Raw genomic sequence first — 12,602 nt, forward strand, 5'->3', positions numbered from 1 at the left:
CCTGGATAGACTTCAGTGTGAGATACACCGTGCTGAATCGAGTGTCTCCCATTTGTAGCAACGTCGTGGACAATTGTGCAGCCAAGCCTGACTGTTTCACATACTTCACTAATGCTTTAGCAGCAGTAATCGTGTCCGCTATGTCCGGAGCGCCGTCTGGTTTGGATAACTCTGTGATGTCGAGACCATGGCGAAGTACTGTGTTGAGGACGTGATCAATGCAGTCCAATCTCTGGTATGGCTGCAGAGCTAGTTTAATGTTTGCTCCCTCATCAGTCACCCAGACAATTTTGTTGAGAGAGGAGGCGTGAAGGCCAAACGTCGTCACCAGCAGTCTCACTATCTCCCGACGCATGTTCTCTCCCGTCTTTGCATCCTCGAAAGGGAACATAGCAGTCGTCAGCGTTTTATTCACCAACTCCATTTCGTTATTGATGAAGTGGCATGTGATTGTCAAATAGCTGATCTTACGATAATCATCTGTCCACATGTCTGTTGTCATTGCATTACATCTTGCAACAGATGATTAAGTGTCTGCACCAATGCATCCCTCTTTTCTTCTGCCATGTCAACGCACCGGCTCGCAGTCGTCTTGGGGGTGGGGATAACGGTGTCTGCGGGAACCCTCCCGAATGCAGCCCCAACATTAATTAATTATTGCGCTAGCTCCGCAAATCCCTCACCATTTACAGCATTAAAAGGCCTAATATCTTTGCAGCAAAAGCTGACACACTTCTCGGTCACTGTTTGTTTCACCTTTGCAGGCATGGGCTTTGGTGCTGTAACAAACGAAGTTATCGATGTTTGAGTTTCATCACGGGCACGTTTACTACAGCTCCGATCAATATGCCTGGTTAGCGAAGAACTCCCTGTCGTTTTGCTGTCGTACTTCAACATTACGTTGCACTTCTTGCATTTGACATAGCCCACTGCCTCGTTGTTCTCATCGTGAATATGGTCAAAACTTCTCCACACCTCCGACTTTGCATTTGCTTGCTCAACCAACACGAAATCACCACTAGCTAATCGCCGTTTCACTTCTGCGACATCCATTTTGCATCTATGCGTATAAATAGAACGTTATCACACGATTGTTTATTTACCGCGCAAATAACGGTTTTTAGCCCGGCCCGGCCCGTACCCGGCCCGATTTAAATAATAAAAGTAGGGCCCCGAACCCGCGGGTCCCGTCGGGTTCGGGCAAATATTCCCAGCTCTAAACCCACGCATACACAGAGAAAACATGCAAGCTCCACACAGAAAGAACCAGCTGGGATTCCAACCAGGCACCCTGCTGTGAGGTGACGGTGCTGACCACCACACCACCCTGCAGCCTGTCATTGGTAACTTCAAATGAAGACTGTAAAGAACTTTCTCTTTCAGCATCTACAGAGCAGAATCTTGTGGAAAGATTCAGGGAGTCTGGGGAAACCTCAGCGTGGAAAGGCCAAGGACAGAAAGCCCTGCTGGGTGAGCTGGGAGCCCTCAGGCAGCACTGCAGGAGAAACCGTCATCATGCCACCGTGATCCATACAGCCACCGTGATCCATACAGCCACCATGATCCATACAGCCACCATGATCCATACGGCCACCATGATCCATACGGCCACCATGATCCATACGGCCACCATGATCCATACGGCCACCGTGATCCATACGGCCACCGTGATCCATACAGCCACCGTGATCCATACAACCACCGTGATCCATACAGCCACCGTGATCCATACTGCCACCATGATCCATACAGCCACCGTGATCCATACTGCCACCGTGATCCATACGGCCACCATGATCCATACAGCCACCGTGATCCATACAGCCACCGTGATCCATACAGCCACCATGATCCATACGGCCACCGTGATCCATACAGCCACCATGATCCATACGGCCACCATGATCCATACGGCCACCATGATCCATACAACCACCATGATCCATACAGCCACCATGATCCATACTGCCACCGTGATCCATACGGCCACCGTGATCCATACGGCCACCGTGATCCATACGGCCACCGTGATCCATACGGCCACCGTGATCCATACGGCCACCGTGATCCATACGGCCACCGTGATCCATACTGCCACCGTGATCCATACTGCCACCGTGATCCATACTGCCACCGTGATCCATACAGCCACCGTGATCCATACAGCCACCGTGATCCATACAGCCACCGTGATCCATACAGCCACCGTGATCCATACAGCCACCGTAATCCATACGGCCACCATGATCCATACTGCCACCATGATCCATACGGCCACCATGATCCATACTGCCACCATGATCCATACTGCCACCATGATCCATACTGCCACCGTGATCCATACAGCCACCATGATCCATACAGCCACCGTGATCCATACGGCCACCGTGATCCATTTAGCCACCATGATCCATACAGCCACCGTGATCCATACGGCCACCGTGATCCATACAGCCACCATGATCCATACTGCCACATGGGCTCAGGAGGAGCTGGTAGAACCATTTCCACTCAACAAGGTCCATGGCCGCATCCAGAAATGTGAGCTGAAGCTGCCCCACACCAGGAGGAAGCCATATATCAGCTCTGTGCAGAAACACGGCCCAGTTCTCTGGAGCCCAGCTCGTCTCAGATGGACAGAAAGACAGTGGACACGTGTTCTGTGGGCAGATGAGTCCACCTTTCAGCTGCTTCTGGGACAAACTGCAGAGAAAGAGCATCCAGGCTGTTCTCAGAGAAAGATCTAAAGCAAGCATCTGTGATGGTGTGGGGGGGCATCATGAAGAGGAGAACCAGACAACAACAACCAGGGACTGCTGAGCAGCTGAAACCTGGGATTCAGCAGGATGGGAACAGGACTCTGGAGCAGCTTTCACTCCAGTTTTAGCTTCTCTTCATTGGCTCCCTGTTAAATTCAGAATAGAATTTAAGATTCTTCTCCTTACATATAAAGCTCTTAATGACCGAGCTCCATCATATCTTAAAGATCTCATTGTAAGATATTTTCCTAACAGAGCACTTTGTTCCCAAACTGCAGGTTTACTTGAGGTTCCCAGAGTTTCTAAAAGTAGAATGGGAGGCAGAGCCTTCAGTTATCAGGCCCCTCTCTGTGGAACCAGCTGCCAGTTTGGGAGGCAGAGCCTTCAGTTATCAGGCCCCTCTCTTGTGGAATAAGCTGCCAGTAAATGTCCGGGAAGCAGACACCCTTTCAACTTTTAAGACCAGGCTTAAAACTTTCCTTTCTGATAAAGCTTATAGTTAGGGATGGCTCAGGTGATCCTGAAACATCCCATAGTTAAGCTGCTATAGGCCCAGCCTGCTGGGGGGCCTCATCTGACACACCTTTCCTCACTTTACTCTCTCTATGTATATGTGACATTATTGTGGTCATTAACTCGTGTCTCCCTGTTCCAACAGATATCCTTTGAATGGTGTTACATTTGTTGTATTTGGCGCTATATAAATAAAAATGAATTGAAAATGAATTGCATCAGATTATTGATTTGTTCTATTTACAAACAGGGAAGAGGGTCTGTGGAAATAATTTCTTTGAGTTTGTGTCTGTTACAGAAAGATTCAAATTCATACACAAACTACAGATTTAAGTTTGCTTTGCATAAAGATTCTAAACTGTTACGAGAAACAACACTGTCATTGTTGCCAAAGCTTTGCCAGCTGAACATTACTGAAGGGTGCCCATATCTGAGGAACATCTGTGCTGGTCTTCCTTTCCTGTTGATGGTTCATACCTTTGCATGTTCACTGGAAGCATATACAGACATACATGTCAGTGGACTTACCCCAATCTCAGAAAATATTCCAATTTCTATGCTTACAATTCAGAGGTGCCCACTGCCTGTTATATAGCAAAGATGTCACAGTGACACATGCACACACACTACCTGCAGGAAGGAGAAGGCCGCTCCCTCTGAGACGTCCATGACCACGTCACCCAGCTTCAGCTCCATCTTTCCTGACTTCCTGATCTGAAGTTTACCCAAAAACCCTTCAGGGAATTGTGAGAGCATCACACAGCCTTTCTTCACCACAGCTTCCTGTAAAAAGAAAAAGCAAACAGACACACTTCCTTTAAAAACAGGCTGCTGGGACACCTTTATTCTCCTGACAGAAACCTTACCATTACAATGCCAAAAGTAGACTTTTACTTTTTCTCCAGCAGAATATAGAAAAGCAGATATAATAACTGTCTACATGTATGGTGCCCATGGTGAGAACAAATGCTACCAGGTTCTGAAGTGGGTGCTGAGGAGGTGGGGAGCAGCAGGATGGCGAGCATGGTTTACCCTGGTGACTCACTTGTGATTGGAGATGTGCAGCCATTTTGGCCTCAGACTTTCCTTCCTTCTTTGCCAGTTTCTCAGATGTAGCTCTAGGAGTAGGGTCAGCCCTCAGTCCAGATGGTGTGCCTGGCATACAGTCTGGTAACTGTATGAAGAAGAGCTCTTCTCTACCAGACACACTGAGGTCCTGCAGAAGCTTCACCAGCGGCAGCTGCTCTGCTTTGGGCAGCTGGGCTCCACAGGACGTTTTGGACAGATGGGAGCTCTCCTCACCTTCAACATTAAAGAACACACACTCACAATGGAGCCAGTACTAGCAAAGGTACGGAAAATGTCCAATAAAGTTTGGCACACCCTCTCATTGTTTATGTAACACAACCAAACGTATTTCCCTCTGTCATATACACATCAGCGAGGGTCAGAAGATCTGAGAACTTTGAAGAAAGCATTTATTGAAAAAAGAACCTGAAGAGAAACAACTGTGTGTGTGAACTGGCTTCTTTGTTTGGGTGGTCTTCAGCATGCCAGTTGCGTGTCCCGTATTAAAGAACAGTCTTCATTAAAGTATGGATGTGTGACTGTATGGACTGAAATCACAAATCCACGAGGCACTCAGAATCCACGGTGAGCCAAAGCCATCCCACCCTAACACCTGAATGTGTTGGAAACAGACCCCAATGATGCCTTAGCCTGAGACTAGCAGAGAGGTGGCCAACGGTTCTGCTTTCATCACATACATATGTGCCCGAATCAGCTTTTCCATGAGCATTTCAGAAGAACTTTTCTCACGTGTCGGGGCGGGCCGTGTCTGACTCCTGGGGAAGCCCCCGGACTGGCACAGAGGCAGCTGGATGGGAGTCCACCTGGCATCATTCCTCACATCTGGATCATCTATGAACTGTAGGTGCAAATGATAGAACCAAGAAAATAAGAACAATAAATCAAATCTTCAAGATTTTTTTGGAACGCAAACAAGAAATTATACAACAATTTCATTTTAATTCTGAGCAGAACTGAAACTGAAGAAATGCCTAATTCCTCTTCATAGAGCTGAGCCACTGGAGAGATCCACCAGACTCCTCTGTGGAACTGTCCAGCTCCTGTGGGACCCCCAGAGAGCTGTGGTGGGACCCCCAGAGAGCTGGTGGGACCTTCAGAGAGCTGTGGTGGGAACTCAGATAGCTGCAGACCTCAGTGAGCTGAAGCAGCGCTGGAAAGAAGACCACCCTCTGACTACTTTCCTGGGGAGCCTACCTTTCAGCTGAGCTGATGGAAAAGTAATCCTACATATGAACAATGATGTTGCATGGTGTGCCTGGTTGCTACGACAACACCTCTATAAGCTCATGTGATAATGTCAGATGCTGGAGATAAAAATGGAAACAAGGAGTGATTTCTACATGTTACAGTCTGTGGTGAAACAGCTGATATTAACATGAGTGAATGTACACTGCATCTGGTGGAAAGTATCGTTTGCACCTCCAGTCTCACCTGATGCCTCCATGTAAACAGTTGAGTGGCATTATTCATTTTCCCCTAACAGTCATCTCTAATCTCCACCGGGGTTCAGAAACAACTGTTTAAACTCAGGAAGGCTAAACTCCACTGAAAGGCTAAACTCCACTGAAAGGCTAAACTCCACTGAAAGGCTGAGCTCCACTGAAAGGCTAAACTCCACTGAAAGGCTGAGCTCAACTGAAAGGCTGAGCTCCACTGAAAGGCTGAGCTCCATTGAAAGGCTGAGCTCCACTGAAAGGCTGAGCTCCACTGAAAGGCTAAACTCCACTGAAAGGCTGAGCTCCACTGAAAGGCTGAGCTCCACTGAAAGGCTGAGCTCCATTGAAAGGCTGAGCTCCACTGAAAGGCTGAGCTCCACTGAAAGGCTAAACTCCACTGAAAGGCTGAGCTCCATTGAAAGGCTGAGCTCCACTGAAAGGCTGAGCTCCACTGAAAGGCTAAACTCTACTGAAAGGCTGAGCTCCACTGAAAGGCTGAGCTCCACTGAAAGGCTGAGCTCCACTGAAAGGCTGAGCTCCATTGAAAGGCTGAGCTCCACTGAAAGGCTGAGCTCCACTGAAAGGCTAAACTCCACTGAAAGGCTGAGCTCCACTGAAAGGCTGAGCTCCACTGAAAGGCTGAGCTCCATTGAAAGGCTGAGCTCCACTGAAAGGCTGAGCTCCACTGAAAGGCTAAACTCCACTGAAAGGCTGAGCTCCATTGAAAGGCTGAGCTCCACTGAAAGGCTGAGCTCCACTGAAAGGCTAAACTCTACTGAAAGGCTGAGCTCCACTGAAAGGCTGAGCTCCACTGAAAGGCTGAGCTCCACTGAAAGGCTGAGCTCCACTGAAAGGCTAAACTCCACTGAAAGGCTGAGCTCCACTGAAAGGCTAAACTCTACTGAAAGGCTGAGCTCCACTGAAAGGCTGAGCTCCACTGAAAGGCTAAACTCCACTGAAAGGCTGAGCTCCACTGAAAGGCTGAGCTCCACTGAAAGGCTAAACTCCACTGAAAGGCTAAACTCCACTGAAAGGCTAAATTCCACTGAAAGGCTAAATTCCACTGAAAGGCTAAATTCCACTGAAAGGCTAAATTCCACTGAAAGGCTAAACTCCACTGAAAGGCTGAGCTCCACTGAAAGGCTGAGCTCCACTGAAAGGCTGAGCTCCATTGAAAGACTAAACTCCACTGAAAGGCTGAGCTCCACTGAAAGGCTAAACTCCACTGAAAGGCTGAGCTCAACTGAAAGGCTGAGCTCAACTGAAAGGCTGAGCTCCACTGAAAGGCTGAGCTCCATTGAAAGGCTAAACTCCACTGAAAGGCTAAACTCCACTGAAAGGCTGAGCTCCACTGAAAGGCTGAGCTCCACTGAAAGGCTGAGCTCCATTGAAAGGCTAAACTCCACTGAAAGGCTAAACTCCACTGAAAGGCTGAGCTCCACTGAAAGGCTGAGCTCCACTGAAAGGCTAAACTCCACTGAAAGGCTGAGCTCAACTGAAAGGCTGAGCTCCACTGAAAGGCTGAGCTCCATTGAAAGGCTGAGCTCCACTGAAAGGCTGAGCTCCACTGAAAGGCTAAACTCCACTGAAAGGCTGAGCTCCACTGAAAGGCTGAGCTCCACTGAAAGGCTGAGCTCCATTGAAAGGCTGAGCTCCACTGAAAGGCTGAGCTCCACTGAAAGGCTAAACTCCACTGAAAGGCTGAGCTCCATTGAAAGGCTGAGCTCCACTGAAAGGCTGAGCTCCACTGAAAGGCTAAACTCTACTGAAAGGCTGAGCTCCACTGAAAGGCTGAGCTCCACTGAAAGGCTGAGCTCCACTGAAAGGCTGAGCTCCATTGAAAGGCTGAGCTCCACTGAAAGGCTGAGCTCCACTGAAAGGCTAAACTCCACTGAAAGGCTAAACTCCACTGAAAGGCTGAGCTCCACTGAAAGGCTGAGCTCCACTGAAAGGCTGAGCTCCATTGAAAGGCTGAGCTCCACTGAAAGGCTGAGCTCCACTGAAAGGCTAAACTCTACTGAAAGGCTGAGCTCCACTGAAAGGCTGAGCTCCACTGAAAGGCTGAGCTCCACTGAAAGGCTGAGCTCCACTGAAAGGCTAAACTCCACTGAAAGGCTGAGCTCCACTGAAAGGCTAAACTCTACTGAAAGGCTGAGCTCCACTGAAAGGCTGAGCTCCACTGAAAGGCTAAACTCCACTGAAAGGCTGAGCTCCACTGAAAGGCTGAGCTCCACTGAAAGGCTAAACTCCACTGAAAGGCTAAACTCCACTGAAAGGCTAAATTCCACTGAAAGGCTAAATTCCACTGAAAGGCTAAACTCCACTGAAAGGCTAAACTCCACTGAAAGGCTGAGCTCCACTGAAAGGCTGAGCTCCACTGAAAGGCTGAGCTCCACTGAAAGGCTAAACTCCACTGAAAGGCTGAGCTCCACTGAAAGGCTGAGCTCCACTGAAAGGCTAAACTCCACTGAAAGGCTGAGCTCCACTGAAAGGCTGAGCTCCACTGAAAGGCTGAGCTCCACTGAAAGGCTAAACTCCACTGAAAGGCTGAGCTCCACTGAAAGGCTGAGCTCCACTGAAAGGCTGAGCTCCACTGAAAGGCTAAACTCCACTGAAAGGCTGAGCTCCACTGAAAGGCTGAGCTCCACTGAAAGGCTAAACTCCACTGAAAGGCTAAACTCCACTGAAAGGCTAAACTCTACTGAAAGGCTAAACTCCACTGAAAGGCTGAGCTCCACTGAAAGGCTGAGCTCCACTGAAAGGCTAAACTCCACTGAAAGGCTAAACTCCACTGAAAGGCTAAACTCCACTGAAAGGCTGAGCTCCACTGAAAGGCTAAACTCCACTGAAAGGCTAAACTCCACTGAAAGGCTGAGATCCACTGAAAGGCTGAGCTCCACTGAAAGGCTAAACTCCACTGAAAGGCTAAACTCCACTGAAAGGCTAAATTCCACTGAAAGGCTAAATTCCACTGAAAGGCTAAATTCCACTGAAAGGCTAAATTCCACTGAAAGGCTAAACTCCACTGAAAGGCTGAGCTCCACTGAAAGGCTGAGCTCCACTGAAAGGCTGAGCTCCATTGAAAGGCTGAGCTCCACTGAAAGGCTGAGCTCCACTGAAAGGCTAAACTCCACTGAAAGGCTGAGCTCCACTGAAAGGCTGAGCTCCACTGAAAGGCTGAGCTCCACTGAAAGGCTGAGCTCCATTGAAAGGCTGAGCTCCACTGAAAGGCTGAGCTCCACTGAAAGGCTAAACTCCACTGAAAGGCTGAGCTCCATTGAAAGGCTGAGCTCCACTGAAAGGCTGAGCTCCACTGAAAGGCTAAACTCCACTGAAAGGCTGAGCTCCATTGAAAGGCTGAGCTCCATTGAAAGGCTGAGCTCCACTGAAAGGCTGAGCTCCACTGAAAGGCTGAGCTCCACTGAAAGGCTAAACTCCACTGAAAGGCTGAGCTCCACTGAAAGGCTAAACTCTACTGAAAGGCTGAGCTCCACTGAAAGGCTGAGCTCCACTGAAAGGCTGAGCTCTACTGAAAGGCTGAGCTCCACTGAAAGGCTGAGCTCCACTGAAAGGCTAAACTCCACTGAAAGGCTGAGCTCCACTGAAAGGCTAAACTCCACTGAAAGGCTGAGCTCCACTGAAAGGCTAAACTCCACTGAAAGGCTGAGCTCCACTGAAAGGCTAAACTCTACTGAAAGGCTGAGCTCCACTGAAAGGCTGAGCTCCACTGAAAGGCTGAGCTCCACTGAAAGGCTAAACTCCACTGAAAGGCTAAACTCCACTGAAAGGCTGAGCTCCACTGAAAGGCTGAGCTCCACTGAAAGGCTGAGCTCCACTGAAAGGCTGAGCTCCACTGAAAGGCTGAGCTCCACTGAAAGGCTAAACTCCACTGAAAGGCTGAGCTCCACTGAAAGGCTGAGCTCCACTGAAAGGCTGAGCTCCACTGAAAGGCTAAACTCCATTGAAAGGCTGAGCTCCACTGAAAGGCTAAACTCCACTGAAAGGCTGAGCTCCACTGAAAGGCTGAGCTCCACTGAAAGGCTAAGCTCCACTGAAAGGCTGAGCTCCACTGAAAGGCTGAGCTCCACTGAAAGGCTGAGCTCCACTGAAAGGCTGAGCTCCACTGAAAGGCTGAGCTCCACTGAAAGGCTAAACTCCACTGAAAGGCTGAGCTCCACTGAAAGGCTAAACTCTACTGAAAGGCTGAGCTCCACTGAAAGGCTAAACTCCACTGAAAGGCTAAACTCCACTGAAAGGCTAAACTCCACTGAAAGGCTGAGCTCCACTGAAAGGCTGAGCTCCACTGAAAGGCTAAACTCCACTGAAAGGCTAAACTCCACTGAAAGGCTAAATTCCACTGAAAGGCTAAATTCCACTGAAAGGCTAAATTCCACTGAAAGGCTAAACTCCACTGAAAGGCTGAGCTCCACTGAAAGGCTGAGCTCCACTGAAAGGCTGAGCTCCACTGAAAGGCTAAACTCCACTGAAAGGCTAAGCTCCACTGAAAGGCTAAACTCCACTGAAAGGCTAAGCTCCACTGAAAGGCTAAACTCCACTGAAAGGCTAAACTCCACTGAAAGGCTAAACTCCACTGAAAGGCTAAACTCCACTGAAAGGCTGAGCTCCACTGAAAGGCTAAACTCCATTGAAAGGCTGAGCTCCACTGAAAGGCTAAACTCCACTGAAAGGCTGAGCTCCACTGAAAGGCTAAGCTCCACTGAAAGGCTAAACTCCACTGAAAGGCTAAACTCCACTGAAAGGCTAAACTCCACTGAAAGGCTGAGCTCCACTGAAAGGCTAAGCTCCACTGAAAGGCTAAACTCCACTGAAAAGCTGAGCTCCATTGAAAGGCTAAACTCCACTGAAAGGCTAAACTCCACTGAAAGGCTGAGCTCCACTGAAAGTCTAAACTCCACTGAAAGGCTGAGCTCCACTGAAAGGCTAAACTCCACTGAAAGGCTAAACTCCACTGAAAGGCTAAGCTCCACTGAAAGGCTGAGCTCCACTGAAAGGCTGAGCTCCACTGAAAGGCTAAACTCCACTGAAAGGCTGAGCTCCACTGAAAGGCTGAGCTCCACTGAAAGGCTGAGCTCCACTGAAAGGCTAAACTCCACTGAAAGGCTGAGCTCCACTGAAAGGCTGAGCTCCACTGAAAGGCTGAGCTCCACTGAAAGGCTAAACTCCACTGAAAGGCTGAGCTCCACTGAAAGGCTGAGCTCCACTGAAAGGCTAAACTCCACTGAAAGGCTAAACTCCACTGAAAGGCTAAACTCTACTGAAAGGCTAAACTCCACTGAAAGGCTGAGCTCCACTGAAAGGCTGAGCTCCACTGAAAGGCTAAACTCCACTGAAAGGCTAAACTCCACTGAAAGGCTAAACTCCACTGAAAGGCTGAGCTCCACTGAAAGGCTAAACTCCACTGAAAGGCTAAACTCCACTGAAAGGCTGAGATCCACTGAAAGGCTGAGCTCCACTGAAAGGCTAAACTCCACTGAAAGGCTAAACTCCACTGAAAGGCTAAATTCCACTGAAAGGCTAAATTCCACTGAAAGGCTAAATTCCACTGAAAGGCTAAATTCCACTGAAAGGCTAAACTCCACTGAAAGGCTGAGCTCCACTGAAAGGCTGAGCTCCACTGAAAGGCTGAGCTCCATTGAAAGGCTGAGCTCCACTGAAAGGCTGAGCTCCACTGAAAGGCTAAACTCCACTGAAAGGCTGAGCTCCACTGAAAGGCTGAGCTCCACTGAAAGGCTGAGCTCCACTGAAAGGCTGAGCTCCATTGAAAGGCTGAGCTCCACTGAAAGGCTGAGCTCCACTGAAAGGCTAAACTCCACTGAAAGGCTGAGCTCCATTGAAAGGCTGAGCTCCACTGAAAGGCTGAGCTCCACTGAAAGGCTAAACTCCACTGAAAGGCTGAGCTCCATTGAAAGGCTGAGCTCCATTGAAAGGCTGAGCTCCACTGAAAGGCTGAGCTCCACTGAAAGGCTGAGCTCCACTGAAAGGCTAAACTCCACTGAAAGGCTGAGCTCCACTGAAAGGCTAAACTCTACTGAAAGGCTGAGCTCCACTGAAAGGCTGAGCTCCACTGAAAGGCTGAGCTCTACTGAAAGGCTGAGCTCCACTGAAAGGCTGAGCTCCACTGAAAGGCTAAACTCCACTGAAAGGCTGAGCTCCACTGAAAGGCTAAACTCCACTGAAAGGCTGAGCTCCACTGAAAGGCTAAACTCCACTGAAAGGCTGAGCTCCACTGAAAGGCTAAACTCTACTGAAAGGCTGAGCTCCACTGAAAGGCTGAGCTCCACTGAAAGGCTGAGCTCCACTGAAAGGCTAAACTCCACTGAAAGGCTAAACTCCACTGAAAGGCTGAGCTCCACTGAAAGGCTGAGCTCCACTGAAAGGCTGAGCTCCACTGAAAGGCTGAGCTCCACTGAAAGGCTGAGCTCCACTGAAAGGCTAAACTCCACTGAAAGGCTGAGCTCCACTGAAAGGCTGAGCTCCACTGAAAGGCTGAGCTCCACTGAAAGGCTAAACTCCATTGAAAGGCTGAGCTCCACTGAAAGGCTAAACTCCACTGAAAGGCTGAGCTCCACTGAAAGGCTGAGCTCCACTGAAAGGCTAAGCTCCACTGAAAGGCTGAGCTCCACTGAAAGGCTGAGCTCCACTGAAAGGCTGAGCTCCACTGAAAGGCTGAGCTCCACTGAAAGGCTGAGCTCCACTGAAAGGCTAAACTCCACTGAAAGGCTGAGCTCCACTGAAAGGCTAAACTCTACTGAAAGGCTGAGCTCCACTGAAAGGCTAAACTCCA

General features: G+C 49.1%; 1 protein-coding gene across 3 annotated transcripts in view; it reads right to left on the minus strand.

The window, feature by feature from the left end:
* The window catches only part of LOC142373692 (DNA-directed RNA polymerase III subunit RPC4), a 61,919-nt gene that overhangs the window by 15,518 nt on the left and 33,799 nt on the right, over window positions 1-12,602 (minus strand). For 2 of the 3 annotated variants that reach the window (XM_075457065.1, XM_075457064.1), the window contains 3 exons: window positions 5,091-5,199; window positions 4,318-4,574; window positions 3,903-4,055 (listed from right to left, as the gene is read on the minus strand). In XM_075457065.1, the coding sequence (XP_075313180.1) occupies window positions 3,903-4,055; window positions 4,318-4,574; window positions 5,091-5,199 (519 nt within the window). Of the gene's footprint in view, window positions 1-3,342; window positions 3,763-3,902; window positions 4,056-4,317; window positions 4,575-5,090; window positions 5,200-12,602 lie in introns of those variants that run through there. The other variant, XM_075457066.1, reaches the window with a different exon arrangement.

The sequence above is a fragment of the Odontesthes bonariensis genome, chromosome 23 (genome assembly GCF_027942865.1).
Source record: "Odontesthes bonariensis isolate fOdoBon6 chromosome 23, fOdoBon6.hap1, whole genome shotgun sequence".
In the NCBI taxonomy this organism is placed as follows: domain Eukaryota; kingdom Metazoa; phylum Chordata; class Actinopteri; order Atheriniformes; family Atherinopsidae; genus Odontesthes; species Odontesthes bonariensis.